The following is a 15899-nucleotide window of genomic DNA, read 5'->3' as shown; positions in this document are numbered from 1 at the left end:
TTTTTCCTTACAGCTGTGTGGGCCATTCTGACACTAATATCGATTTCCTGGACGAATTTTCTTACTGACTTGTTTGGACTCATGGACATTTTATCAGACAAAACACTAGGATGACCACTTCTCAGTGCATCTGTCACTGAACCCGTACTTCGAAATTTGTTAGTCAAATCTCACACAGTATCGTGATGTGGGAGTGTTGTCTCCAGGAAAACTGAATTAAATGTTTGACAAACTGAAACTGTGTATTTACCAACAGCCTTGAACACTTGTTTGACTAAAAACACACGTTCTTCAATGGTTAGCATTTTAACACTGACAAAAAAACCACAAATGAACAAAGGAACTAAAGTTAAACGTTCACATCAACACATAACGACACACACCAATGATACTATTGATGCTGGCTGAGATAAACACAACAGTGGAATGTTGGGAGAGACCATCTGAAGAGAAGTAACCCAGGCAGGTGAACAATCATACGGAATGCACAGCTAACAATCATACAGCATTGCGGAGAGACTTTTTGAACACCCTGTAGTTCATAATCTTGGTTGGGGGATTTTGAAGATTCATCATGGCACAGAAAACTGCACCTGCAGTAGCACCCTTACAAATTGTACACAAGACACTAACAAATCTAATGTTGTATTCACAGATTTTGCTACCATTTTCTTCATTTGGAGTTACTGCAATAGTGTTGCAACTGGTGTTCGTGTATGAACAATTACCACACTTCAGTTCCATTTCACTGGCATGCCCTATGTGACTTTTTATAGACAGTTCCAGACCAACTTCACTAAACTGAATACATCTTACACAGTTTGCAACAATCTCATTGACAACTGACATATCAAATATTTCATTCACATCCGATTTGTCCATAAAACGTTCATACTTTTCGCTAACTGAACCAAGCTTCCTGTGCAAAGTATTTTCTTTCTCACTTTCATTGCAATGGGCAGGTGTACCAGCAAGGTTAGGTTCACACACTTGGTTATCATATTTATTGTTAACAGTAATGACACCTACCTTTGTCTTTCCAACATTTCTCCTTTTCTTAAAAGCCTTCTGAGGATCTCTCATCACTTTACATTTACCCATGATTACCTTTCAATACAACAGAGACTTCAATGAACAGAATTCACTATGAATATTTTCAGGATTACAAAGGAGTAAATAAGCATGAAACACATGACAATCGAGCAAGCAATACATCTCTATCACAGATTAGCCACAACACTTATTTTGTAACACTTATTTTCTCTGACACAACTAAAATGTTCATTATGAGCATGTAGATTCAGGAATACAACATTTGATAGCAATTTAACAGAGCCACAGTGGGTCATACCCATGCAGAACATATTTCAAAAATATTTTAAAAATAGTTGTAGTCTTCTGAACTGAATAAATTATATCTCAATTGGAAGGGGAAAGTCTGTAGCTTTTTAAAATGCTAAAAAGCAAAAATTGAACATTTCATAATTTTGAATCTTTCCAGAGCCCCTTAATGAATTGCTTGTTCACATGAACAATAAACATTGCAGTACAAATGGCTGGGTTAACATCATACTAGCAGGATATATAAATATTGACACACTGTCTACTGACCCCAGCTCAAAAAAACTAACAGCGATACTATATCAGTTTAATTTAACTTTCAGAGTATTGGAGACCACTCACCAGATAGTAGAAGCATTGAATTGTCAACAGGCACACAAAAAGAATTTTGCTAGCTTTCGGAAGAAATCCTCACACACACACACACACACACACACACACACACACACACACAGGTACATGGCTGCATCTGTATGTGTGTGTGTCTCACACACACACACACAAACACACACGTGTGCACCTACGTTGTGCTGACTTGACGCATAATGCTGGGACTGCAATTTCACAGGCTGATTGGGATAAGAGGTTGTGTTAAGTGGGGTGGATAGAGGGAGAAAGAGGTGGGAAGCAGGAGGAGGTGCTGAGGATAAGCAGCTGGTGGCCTGGAGGAAGGCAGAAGGTGTGTAGGAAAGAAATGAGGGAAATGGCAGTAGTGGGTGCATGGGCCAGATATACAACACATGCAGCCAGTGAGTTGATGCAGCGCATTGTGAAGATGACATGGAGGCCTGGATTGGGAGAGGGTGATGGGACAGAGTAAGGGGAAACTTTTGGGAAGAGTGTGGGGACACTGTGTTAGTGGAGATTGAGGCCATTCCTCGACAATATCTACATCTTCTCTCCCATAAGCTTTACCTGGTCTTCTTCAATCAAATGTGCCAACTTCCTGGATGTTGATATCCAACTCTCCGATGGCTCCAGCCATATCTCTGCCCTGTGAAACCCACAGACCATCAACAATATCTGAATTTTGACAGTTATCACTCCCATATAATCTGGCCAACCATGGACAGCTTATCTGGACAGATGAGAATTCCCTTACCCAGTGTGCTGAAGATTTCACAAGAAGTCTTCACAGACAGGTGCCCCCCAACCCACCCTCCCCCAAACAGATTTCCCAGCCATATCCTCATACACCCATAATACTCTCACCATCCCCAAGAGTCAGCTGCAAAGAAGCCCCCCCTCCCTCAAAACACCCAATGTAACCCTTGAATAGAGCAAATGAACCATGTCCAGAGCTTTGATTAATTATCATCATCATCATCATCTTGGACAGTTTCCAGCCACTGGCTGGGTCTGTCGGGAACACAAGCCTCTCCACCGTGTTCTGTCTTTCCACCATTCCCCCTCTTCCACCTTCGTCCAGTTCTCTCCTCTTCTCATCACACATTCCTTCACTCCCTTCACCCATCTATCTCTTGGTCTTCCTCTGGGCCTCTTCCCCTCCAGTTGCAGATCAAACATCCTCTTTGGAATTCTTCCCTCATCCATTCTCTTCATGTGTCCATACCACTGCAGTCTTGATTTTTCTATCCTGTCCTGTACTGGTTCCTCCTTTAGTCTTTCCCTCACATACAAATTTCGCAATCTGTCTCGTCTTGTTACACCCAACCTGCTCCTCTGGAACTTCATTTCACTAGCCTGTATTCTACTTTTGTCGCTTTTGTGCATTACCCATGTCTCACTTCCGTATGTCAATATGGGGACAAAGTAGGTTCGGTATATAATTCCCTTGGATTTCTGTGGCACCTCCTTGCTCCAAATAAGCCCCCTAATGCATTTGTAGAACTGCCCTGCTTTTCTGCATCTTTCATTTATTTCCATTGCGTTTCCCCCCTTACTTTCAATCACGCTTCCCAGGTACTTGAAGTTCTCTACCACTTGTAGTTTTTCCCCTCCACAAGTTATATCCACATTTGGCCTATTCTTCTTCCTTGTTGTGACGATTATTTCACTTTTCTTTGCAGAGAAATGCATTCCATATTGTGCTGCCGTTGCCTCCCATGCATCTAACTGCTCTTGCACCTCCTTCACGCAATTTCCCCATAACATCAGGTCATCGGCAAAAAGCACTGCTTTCATTTTATGATCTCCAATTGCATCTGATACTTGCTGTAGGATTTCATCCATAACAATAATAAACAATTAAGGCGAAAGTGCACTTCCCTGTCGCAGCCCATTTTCCAGCTTGAACCATGCAGTACGTTCCCTCCCCACTTTCACACAACTCTCACTTCCCTCATACATTTTTCTGACTTTTCGTGTAATCTCTTCATCTATCCCTTTTGCGTTCAGCACATCCCAGAGCTTGTCCCTACAGATACTGTCATACGCCTTCTCAATATCCAAAAAGGCCATGATTAAGTCCTTCCCGTACTCATAGTGCCTTTCCTGCAGTTGCCTTACCGCAAATATGAGGTCCGTTGTTGATCTTCCCGGTCTGAAACCGTACTGCTCCTCTTGCAGTCTACTTTCAATACTGCTTCTTATTCTCTTCTCCAGCATCTTTTCATAGATTTTTCCACAGTGGCATAGCAGGGTGATTCCTCTGTAGTTCTCACATCTCCTTTTATCCCCTTTCTTGAAGATCGGGACTATAATTCCTTTCTTCCAATCCTCAGGAATTCTGTTCTCCTTCCACACCACCCTCAGCACTCTGTATAGCCACTGGGTTCCTACTTCTCCTGCTGCTCGTATCATATCCACTGTTACTTCGTCCCAACCTGGTGCCTTGCCCCCTTTCATCCTCTTTATGGCTTCTTCCACTTCATTCCAAGTTAGATCATCAATTTCCCCACTATTATAATCGTCTGCTGCCTTAGGCTCTCCATCGCTGTTAGTTACCTGCTTGGCAGCATTCAACAGATCTTCAAAGTACTCCTTCCAAATCTTTTTGAGCTCATGCATTTCCTCCACAACTCTTCCATTATTATCCATGATCCTCAGGCACTCGCTTCTGTCATTCCTCTTATTTCTTACCATGGTGTAAAGTACTTTTTTGTTCCCTTCACAGTGAAGGGATTAATTATCACAATGCCAAAAAATGAGAGACATCATACCCACGATCCTTCTCACCCCTCCTAAAGTGGTATTCTGCTGCCCACTCAACCTACACAACATCCTGGTCCATTCCTAAGGCACTCCCACTTCCAAAGCTTGTCGTGTGGGCCGTATCCCATGAAAGACCTAGCTGCCTGATTCACACATTCAACAAATCTAACTCCAGTCATGTCACAGCTTTATTCTATCCCATCAGAGGCAGGGTCACCTGTGAAGGCAGCCACATCATTTACCAGATCTCCTATAATTTCAACACACCAACCAACCAGCTATTCATCAGAGTGAATGGCCACCACATCTAGCTTTCCACCAGAGTGGCCATCACCAAATGGTAGACAACAACACAGTTGATCACCCAGTGGCACAACATGCTGCAGAACACAAAATTCTCAAGTTCAATGGCTGCTTCACAACCTTTCCCCCAGCATCAGATTTTAGGAACGATGTAGATGAGAGTTATACTTGCAACACATCCTTCAGTTCCGAATATTCCTGGCCTCAACCTCAGCTAACTCATTGCACAACATCCTCTAAGCAATGGTTCCCCTTCCTCTGTCCTCTCACACCCTCCCAATGACTGCCCCCACACTATCTTCATAGTGAGGGGTGTGTGTGTGTGTGTGTGTGTGTGTGTGTGTGTGTGTGTGTGAGCATGTATGCATGCATGCATGTGCACGCACATATGTAATTGTACTCTAGCTCATTAAAGAATTTATTCTGAAAGCTAGCCAAGTTTTCATTCTGGTTGTAGGTCTGTCAATCGTTCAGCATTTCTACTGTTTGGTGAGAGGTCTCATTTACTCCTAAAGTGTTTACATTCTCCCAGAACTTCCCTTAATATATTATTTTCATTTTCCTGATAAATGAACCCCCTACAAAGGCCAACAGAAGCAAATCATGCATTGACAACATTAAAATGAACATGTCTCACTTTATGTGTAATACATCAGTCTGAAGCTTGTCGTTTCCGACAAACCATTCTTTTCAGGCACTGAAAAGGGGGCGGGAATACATATAAAAAAGGCACTAATGATGACAACATTGAAAATCTCAAAAGTAAACTAAAAAAAGAACAGAAGTTAATTCATATCTTGATTTGTTCCATATATTTGAAGGTTCTATTGAACATAATGAACAAAAGATTGAATAAGATACTAACTGACATTAACTTTGCTAGTATGCTTCAAAGTTTACAAATAAAAGTTAGAGTATGAAGCATTCTGCTAGTAAAAAAAGAATGGCATCTTTTGCACATATGCTATTAAGCTTATCTTTGCGAACCATTGCAACAGCACATTTGTGCATATATTTTGATACTCGTTACCGGAAAGCACTTTGCTGTATACCTCAGGCACAGAATATGTTCACATTACCTTTTAGCATCAACATGGATTCATGATTACAGAAACAAAACAGTCAAATGATGAACTCAGATATAATTTAAATAAAATAATTGTGTCTAATGGAAGATAAAATAGAATTATAATTTTGGCTGATTATGAGTAAACTGAGTTATAATTACAATTGGCTAAAAGTGGCAAAATGAGTGAGTCATTCACATACCTGGTATGTTTCACACGCATAATCAATGCTTACTTCCAATAGATTAAGTTTTGAAAGTAATTTCACAGCTGATTCCCCTCCAAGAGATTTGGCCCACAAGAAAGCCACTTGATTCCTGGCTTGGACACCACCATGATTTTTTGCTACCTAAATTGGAATGTTATGATTACATTGATGTACAGGCTTACAGACCTTAACAAAAGGAAATCCACAATTATAAATACACACAAATAAAATGATTCATCAAAAATCTTGGCATCTCTTTCAGCTGAAACAGAAAATTAAAGCATTGGAACCGATGGGCGTACTAGATACGTTCATTATGTTTTAACCACAAAATCCAACTGACGTACGTCATATGTTCTTCAGTTCTGACTTATTTATTTGTGATTTATACACATGTTTTACATGTGTAAGCGGTGAGACTAATTGTTTGTCTTGTCGTAACTGCATTGTTAATGGCTAGTGCACGCCAGTCTCTTGTGAGTGGTACCAGTGTTACATGAACTGCGCACGTGCTTGGAATATTGTTGAAGGTTGTTTTCTCCTATGTTGGCTGCCATGTTGTGCTATTGTGTGCATCCTTCCCATATGTAATAACATATAAGTAGTGAATATAATAGAGGGAAACATTCCACGTGGGAAAAATATATCTAAAAAGAAAGATGATGAAACTTACCAAACAAAAGCGCTGGCAGGTCGATAGACACACAAACAAACACAAACATACACACAAAATTCTAGCTTTCGCAACCAATGGTTGCCTCGTCAGGAAAGAGGGAAGGAGAAGGAAAGACAAAAGGATATGGGTTTTAAGGGAGAGGGTAAGGAGTCATTCCAATCCCGGGAGCGGAAAGACTTACCTTGGGGAAAAAAGGACAGGTATACACTCGCACACACACACACACATATCCATCCACACATACACAGACACAAGCAGACATTTGTAAAGGCAAAGAGTTTGCCTTTACAAATGTCTGCTTGTGTCTGTGTATGTGTGGATGGATATGTGTGTGTGTGTGTGCGAGTGTATACCTGTCCTTTTTTCCCCAAGGTAAGTCTTTCCGCTCCCGGGATTGGAATGACTCCTTACCCTCTCCCTTAAAACCCATATCCTTTTGTCTTTCCTTCTCCTTCCCTCTTTCCTGACGAGGCAACCATTGGTTGCGAAAGCTAGAATTTTGTGTGTATGTTTGTGTTTGTTTGTGTGTCTATCGACCTGCCAGCGCTTTTGTTTGGTAAGTTTCATCATCATATAAGTAGTGAATATGGCTAAGAGACATCACTTGCCAAACTTAGAGATTGAAGAACTCTTGAACAATGGCTCACAACTTGAGGATCTTTTGGACGACATTGGCGATTTTTCAGAAGATAACAATGACTCACGTGAACTGGAGAGCGAAAGCTGTGCTGCTGATAGAAACGATGGTAGTGAATATGAAGAAGCTAATGCACAAGTTTGTATTAGTCAGGTTTGTCATACAGTTCAACAGCCTCCCCTTCATAATGAATGGTGTCATTTTGATGCACTCACTAATTACCTGTGTTTGAAGAAATGAGTGGAATTCAGGTTCCTGTCAATATATTGTCAACAGAACTGGAGTATTAGTTGCAATTTTTTGATCACTGCATGTTTCTAAAAGTAAAATCAAAGACAAATATATATGCTACTGATACTATTTCTGAACTTCGCCGTCAGAACAGAATCAAACCAAAATTTTTATGGAAGAAATGGAGAGAAGTGAGGATACATGTAGTATATCAATTTTTTGCAATCATTTTGCATATGTGTGTTGTACAGAAACGTAAACTTAGGGATTATTGGTCTGAAGAACCTGTGCTTGTTTCATCATTTGCTTCTCAGCTAATGTCACGAGACAGATTTTTTGCCGTATTCAGGATGCAGCATGTGAACAATAATGCACTATGGATACCTGAACAAGAACCAGGCTATGACCCTCTGCATAAAACAAGACCTTTTTGGGACTTTTTCACAGAAAGATGCAGAAAAGACTTTTATCCATCACTAGATCTGACTGTGAATGAAGCAATATGTCATTTTGATGGGAGAACTGGATTCCGTATTTATATGAAAGGCAAACCAAAGAAATGTGGAATAAAACTGTATGTTGTAAGTGATGCTCAAACAGGTTACATGCTGAAGTTTACACTGGTGGAAAGGGCAATGTTGACATTTCTGTCAAATCCCTGCTGCTGAGGCTATGTTCTTCTTATCTGGGAAAAGGACTTGTGGTATACATGGAAAGATTTTATACAAATCCTGCAGTTCTTGAAGAACTATGGGAAAGAAATACATTGGGAGTTGGAACTGTGATGAAGAAAAGGATAGGTTTGCCCAGAGACTAAATAAATTAAAAACTAAAGGAAGGAGAAATGGCATTTCATCTCAAAGGACAACTTTTCTGCTTGAAACGGGAAGACAAATGTGATGTACACATGTTGTCAACACAGCATAAGACGACTGCTTCACATGTCAGTGTAAAATCCAGGATTGGATATGTTGAGGTAGTAAAGCCAGACGTTGTACTAGACTACAACTTGTCTAAAACAGGTGTTGACAGAGGAGACCAGCTGATGAGTTACTATCCCTTCCAGCGAAAGACTGTAAAATGGTGGAAAAAGATTTTCTTCCATATTTGTATGAGGGCAGTTGTGAATGCCAACGTTATTCACAATACCAAAATATCAAAAAAGTGTGCTCTAGCAGATTTTTATTTGTAAATTAGCAAAGCATCTGGTTTAAAAAGGAGGAGCAGAACTAAATAAAGACACACATTCCGCATCTGGAGTTGCAAGTGCAAAGAGACTCACAGCACATAATTTCCCTGAGAAACTGCCACCAACACAAAAGAAAACAAACCCAGCTAGAAGATGCAAGTTCTGTTGGGAACAACGAAAAGCTGCAGGAAAGGTAGTCAGGAAAGAGACCATATACTACTGTAGGCCATGTAACACAGGCCTTCGTGTTTCTAAGTGTTTTGAAGCATTTCATACCCGAGTGTAGTTATCTAATTTGTAAAAATGAGAAAAAAACCATTTCCCAATAAAACACTTTACCTATAAATGAAGCATTTAGTATTTTCTGCTGACAAGTGATTTTCAGTCAATAGCCTACCATTCCCTATGACTTACGAAAATTCTGTCCACTTCGGGGAAAAGTAAAAATGCTGAAAAACAGTATCTTTAGAGTAATATCTACAAATCCCTGTATAATTTATTTGTGCTAAACGTATACATGTTTATAAAGAGGAAGGATGGAAGGTTTAGCTGATATACTGTCGAAAGAGGTAAGTGGATTAGTAAATTTATTAAAACATTGTAAATTGTAGCAAATTTCCTCAGGATCTGGGTATTAACTGGATTGCTGGCCCGTTAGGCTCCAATGTGTTAAACATACCCCTCCACTTTGTGAATCTATGGAGAGGTTTGGGATTTAGTGGAGGCATAGTTTAGTGTACACCACAAGCTCTCCTTCCCTTGAGAGCCAAGCAATGTCAATGACTACAGGGATGTGTGTGGTCTGTGTTACCACAGTTTCTGATATTTTCAAATTATAGACTATTTTGAAACAGTAGCCATTCAGGTTAGCCTAGTCTCTCAAGGCAGCAACAGATGATCTGACATACCAGAAATAGGAACAGAATCTCCTTCTCCGGTCCCACAATGAGGGTATCTGTCATTCAAATGCTCAGGGGCTCACAGACATTAATATCAAAGTGGAATGATACATGGTCTTGTTGAAACCACATCCTCTCATACACAACAAGATGCAACAGTGACAGCATATCCAAAATGAACAACAGATAATGTCCACCATTCAAACAGGACAGCAGCAAATAAGGTCTTATTAGTTGGTCTAGTACAATTCCAACCCACAAGGTGATAGAGATTCATCGCTGATGAACTGAGACAATAATGCTGAATGGATTTTTGTCATTACAGACATGGGTTAGCAGTAATTGAAAACACCACCCATTTCAAAGAGGCCTCATTAATGCAGGATACAAATTGTAGAAAATTTGCACTGCAGTACTGTGCTGGATAATCGACTGAACTGTGGGTTGAAGCCATAGAGTGTACCTGGTGTTTACATAAATGCTGTTCCACTTATATTCTGAGCAACAAACTTTTTAAAGTGTGAATTTCAAAAGCAAGCTTGGTATAAGAATAATTCTGTACGGTTCAACAGTCTCGCGCAAATCTTTCAACTGAACACTACTTCGGCGACTTGCATGTCTCCAGCCTATGCCAGTAATCCTGCTACGAAGGCTACATTAATTGTAGATTGAAATATCCATGGTCCAACCAGGATTTGTTCCTGTGACCTTCCAGCTTCCAGCATGTGCTTTACTGTTGGACCACTAGGCCTGACAGTTTATTGGTGATTATTTATTGATATTCTCCCACAGGGCCTGATAACACCACCTCAAACTCTAACATCCAACAGTTATTTAGCAAATAAAATAAAATGAACCACTCTATGAAAGGAAAGCAACAGAAGATGAAGCTAACCTACAGAGCCCCACCACCACCCTGTTGTTTATGTGAGCATCCTATGAACTACTTCAAGCCTACTCACACACCAGGAGGGGTCTACTCCTAATGTTAGTAGCAGTGACTAAATCTACACTACTGGCCAATAAAATTGCTACACCACCAAGATGACATGCTACAGATGCGAAATTTAACCAACAGGAAGAAGATGCTGTGATATGAAAGTGATTAGCTTTTCAGAGCATTCACACAAGGTCAGCGCCGGTGGCGACACCTACAACGTGCTGACATGAGGAAAGTTTCCAACTGATTTCTCATACACAAACAGCAGTTGACCGGCGTTGCCTGGTGAAACATTGTTTTGATGCCTCGTGTAAGGAGGAGAAATGCGTACCATAACGATCTGACTTTAATAAAGGTCGAATTGTAGCCTATTGCGATTGCAGTTTATCGTATCGCGACATTGCTGCTTGCGTTGGTCGAGATCCAATGACTGTTAGCAGAATATGGAATCGGTGGTTTCAGGAGGGTAATGCAGAACGCCGTGCTGGATCCCAACGCCCTCATATCTCTAGCAGTCAAGATGACAGGCATCTTATCCGCATGGCTGTAACAGATCGTGCAGCCACGTCTCGATCCCTGAGTCAACAGATGGGGATGTTTGCAAGGCAACAACCATCTGCACGAACAGTTCGACGACACTTGCAGCAGCATGGACTATCAGCTCAGAGACCATGGCTGCAGTCACCCTTGACACTGCATCACAGACAGGAGCACCTGCGATGGTGTACTCAATGACGAACATGGGTGCACAAATGGCAAAACGTCATTTTTTCGTATGAATCCAGGTTCTGTTTACAGCATCATGATGGTCGCATCCGTGTTTGGCGACATCGCGGTGAACGCACATTGGAAGCGTGTATTCGTCATCGTCATACTGGAATATCACCCAGCGTGATGGTATGGGGTGCCCCACTGGTTACATGTCTCGGTCACCTCTTGTACGCATTGACGGCACTTTCAACAGTGGACATTACATTTCAGACGTGTTACGATCCGTGGCTCTACCCTTCATTCGATCCCTGCGAAACCCTACATTTCAGGAGGATAATGCACAACCGCATGTTGCAGGTCCTGTATGGGCCTTTCTGGATACAGAAAATGTTCGACTGCTGGCCTGGCCTGCACATTCTCCAGATCTCTCACCAATTGAAAATGTCTGGTCAATGGTGGCCGAGCAACTGGCTCGTCACAATACACCAGTCACTACTATTGATGAACTGTGGTATCGTGTTGAAGCTGCATGGGCAGCTGTACCTGTACACGCCATCCAAGCTCTGTTTGACTCAATGCCCAGGCCTATCAAGGCCGTTATTACGGCCAGAGGTGGTTGTTCTGGGTACTGATTTCTCAGGATGTATGCGCCAAAATTGTATGAAAGTGTAAACATGTGTCAGTTCAGGTATAATATATTTGTCCAATGAATACCCATTTATCATCTGCATTTCTTCCTGGTGTAGTAATTTTAATGGCCAGTAGTGTATTATCAGTACAAACTATGTCTACTGACACCAACATATGCCACCAAATTGGTGGAATTTACTTTGTGATTTCTGTTGTAAAATAAGGTTTCCAAATAAATTCATCGAAAACAGGTTTGTATGAACCTCATGACTTACTCTGTTGATCACAGGAAATCATTACCTGGAGCCACCTGTCTAGTGGAGGTGTAGCTTAGTAGAATTTTCTGTGTCTGCATCTATGACAGAGACAATGTGGCTTGTGTACCATGATCAGCCTATCGACATGCTTTGAAGAGTCATTTAAAGTTTAGACCATGTGTATATTGTTACTTCATGGTAAGAAAGATTGTCAGCACATGAAATTAGCCACTTAACTGGTGTACACCTCAGCAACTTCATTCCAACATTCTACCACTATCATGAAAGAAATACTGAAGATCTGCTTAATAATGGTCATCCACAATTAACATCAGCTGAAGATAGCCGGCTACAAATTATGGCCTGAAGGTATCCCAAGAACAGTGTAACAACTGCACTCTCCCTTTTTGCAGATTAGTGTTAAATATCCCACCTTCAATAATGAGATCATTAGAGACAGAGAACAACCTCAGATTAGGGAAGAATGGAGAAGGAAAGTGGCTATGCCCTTTGGAAGGAATCATTCCGGCATTTGCATTAAGTGATTTAGGGAAATTACCGAAAATCTATATCAGTATGGCTGGACACAAAATTGAACTGTCATCCTCCTGAATGCAAGTCCAGTGTGCTAATCACTGCACTCTCCTGCTCAGTTCTGCCTTTTCTGGAGGCAGTTGGAAAGGCCATGTTAACTCAGGCAATACACAACCATTTCTGCATGATCAATTTGCCCCCCTAGGTATCTGATACAAAAAACAGTACAAACTTGCCAGTGCAATGGAGCATGAAGAAGGTAGGCTAAGGAATTTCTAGAATAGAACCTAGACCAATGGTGTCAGTTTTTCTTCACCAACAAGTGCAGGATTTGTCTGACATCTGACAAGCATCAAGGTGGTCAGGTGACAATGCATATCTGAGACATGTAGTTCCATGGGTTTAGCGTAAAAGTGAGTCATTCATGTTTCAGGCCAGTTGAACACCACTCATCAGTATCAATAGTAATTTTGGCCTTGTCCAGTACTGGGACAGGATCCAGATGAAGAGTCAATATTTCAGCAGTCTTAACAGACAATAATGCACAACCACATCTCTCCCACTTTGAAAATACTCTCTTCCAAGAGACAGGAGTTAACTAAATGGATGGCATGCACAGTCTGTTGATATGAACTCAAATGAGCATGACTGAGACCACTCGAAACTAACGATGTGTCACCAAAGAAATCCTCCTCATATGCCAGCTAATACCACAAGGGCACCGTTGAAAAGTAGGATGGCCTTGAGCAGCTAAATCTCGACCACCTAGTGGACAGCAGGACAAGAAGGACCAAACACTGTTAAGGTGTGTGTCCACTAACAAGGAAATTTCCTCACGTCTTTTACATGAAAACAATGCCAGCATGTCGACTTCCACAAGTTTCGCCAACTTCCAGAGGTAGCTTCCACAAGTTAGAGGAAACAGTTTCTTGCATCTTGCTACAAGTACTTGCTGAACTTGCCAGTTGCTGGAAGCTTTTCTCAAATGTGCAGAAGTTTTGTGTATTCTACATTAGCACAAAAATGTAGTGTTGAAAAGGAGAATGGCAGAAAGACAGATTGGCCACAACAAATGTTATCATTGGAACACCTAAACATATAGAACTGGCCACTGCAGCCAATGAAGTGCAAAATGTATTTACTGATCACTTTGTTTCACCAAAAGGGAATGCGTAATGGTAGTACACATGCCTTCAAATTTCAGTTGAATTTTTAATGTTAAGACAAACATATGCATTATATTTGCCAAAAAAAGTAATAAATACTGTTTGTAAAAATCGAAGAGTAATTGAAGGGTCACATTTAGTGATAAAGGTACAGTTTGCTGCATTTTTGTATCCTGTTTTTAAATATTTGACTGTAAAATAGAAAAAAGATCATCAAACACCACACTTCACCCCAGTAGCATTCAAATGAATATTCAGATATTATGCACTGTGCTCCCTGTGGTTATTGACACCTCAGTGGATCATGGCAGTGGTCCTAGAAGACTGTCACCACAATGTGGATAATGCAGATGAAAGTGAATTGAATTCTGAATTTAATTTTATTTGATCCTGTAGGAATAAGAGTTCATAAAAACTAAAACAGCCTTTGGTTGCTAAGTTCTTTATTTGATTCAGTTACGGGTTTTGATCATTATAATCATCATCAGATTCATCTAAAAGAGAAATACCAATTTATTCGTGCGCATGAAATGGTCGGTTCATCATTCATTGGCCCGCTGCCAATGACTGCAGAGTTGCACTGCCATACATTATTGAACTTGTAGTGGGGATGAGATGGTTGGTTTGTCTTATTTAGCACTAAGGTTCACAACATGTCTAATTTAAATCATTCTTCTTTTCTGTTAAAGCTGTTATTGTGCTTTTGCATTTCTATGGCCTCTCTGTGCATATTACCACAGTAACGACTAGGTCTTGCTATAGCCACAGTGGCAGAGAAATTAATTTGGTGGTCTCCTGGTTCCAGTGCATGAAGAAACCATTCCATGGCAAGCATTCCCAGAATGAGGATGAGGGGATTCTCAAGGTGGTAGGTTCCCCGAACACCCAAAATGCAGAATCTACAAACAAGGTCTCTGCCCAGTCAACCATCATTAAAAAAAATGTCATATAGAAGGGTGAATATGTAGAGGAGAATTTACACCACCATCAAGTTTCATGGTTGCAGCTCCCATCTCTGAGGTGATAACTAAAACTTTATGACTATCTGTCATAAGAGCCAGGAAGGTACATGGTAATAATATCTATTGAAGATATAAATAAAATCACAAGCAGTGACTCTGCTGCGGTGGTTTCAGATGATTCAGTAAACCTTTTGAATAGAACCACTATACGTCCTCCACAATATATTCCTACATCAAGTACAGCAAAGACATTGCAGCCACACACTAGCCATGAGGCTGTTGATGGCCATAATATAAGGCTTTTGAGACTGCATTTTGGGGAACCTGTAAAATAAGCCAAAAATTATTCAGATTAGAGAAAAAGACAAATTGATTATTGATGAGAATAGACCAAAGACCACTGTCCAAGCACCTTTTCAGAGAAGAAAAAATTCTATCATACCCCTACACTTAGTGTTTCACAATTCATGTTACAAACATCTGAAAGTTGTAGAGAGGACTTAATAGATCAAGTTTCACATAGGAAGCCACATGCAGAAACAGTCTGTTTCCATGTTACAAGGGCAAAAATATGTACAGATTTCACTCCTACTTACTGTGATATTACAACAGCTGTTCAATATGTTGATCACCAAGTTCAGTACACACAGTGTATCTGTGCAGTAAGTTCAGTGCACACAGTGTATCTGTGCAGTAAGTTCGCATAAACTATGTCCAGTATGCATGGTGAATGGTTCATCACTTCTGCCACAGCCATGATCCATTCAACCAGATCTTCCTCTGACTGAACTGGGGTCTTGTAAACAAGATTCTTCATGTGGCCCCACAAGCGAAAGTCCAAAGGGCTTAAATCTGGGGATCTTGGTGGCCAAGCATGTGGTCTACCTTGATCAATCCATCTGTCCCTGTAGACTACGTTCAGATGCAGTGCACACAGTGTATCTGTGCAGTAAGTTCGCATAAACTATGTCCAGTATGCATGGTGAATGGTTCATCACTTCTGCCACAACCATGATCCATTCAACCAGATCTTC

General features: G+C 40.8%; 1 protein-coding gene across 1 annotated transcript in view; it reads right to left on the bottom strand.

Moving 5' to 3' along the window:
• Positions 1–15899, bottom strand: part of LOC124788221 (intraflagellar transport protein 172 homolog) — a 339228-nt gene that overhangs the window by 112592 nt on the left and 210737 nt on the right. The window contains exon 21 of the mRNA XM_047255402.1: positions 6028–6174. Within this exon, the coding sequence (XP_047111358.1) occupies positions 6028–6174 (147 nt within the window). The remainder of the gene's footprint in view (positions 1–6027; positions 6175–15899) is intronic.

This window comes from Schistocerca piceifrons, chromosome 3, assembly GCF_021461385.2.
Source record: "Schistocerca piceifrons isolate TAMUIC-IGC-003096 chromosome 3, iqSchPice1.1, whole genome shotgun sequence".
NCBI lineage: Eukaryota > Metazoa > Arthropoda > Insecta > Orthoptera > Acrididae > Schistocerca > Schistocerca piceifrons.
Note: the sequence above shows the minus strand (reverse complement) of the source record. Positions and strands in the feature narration are given on the sequence as shown.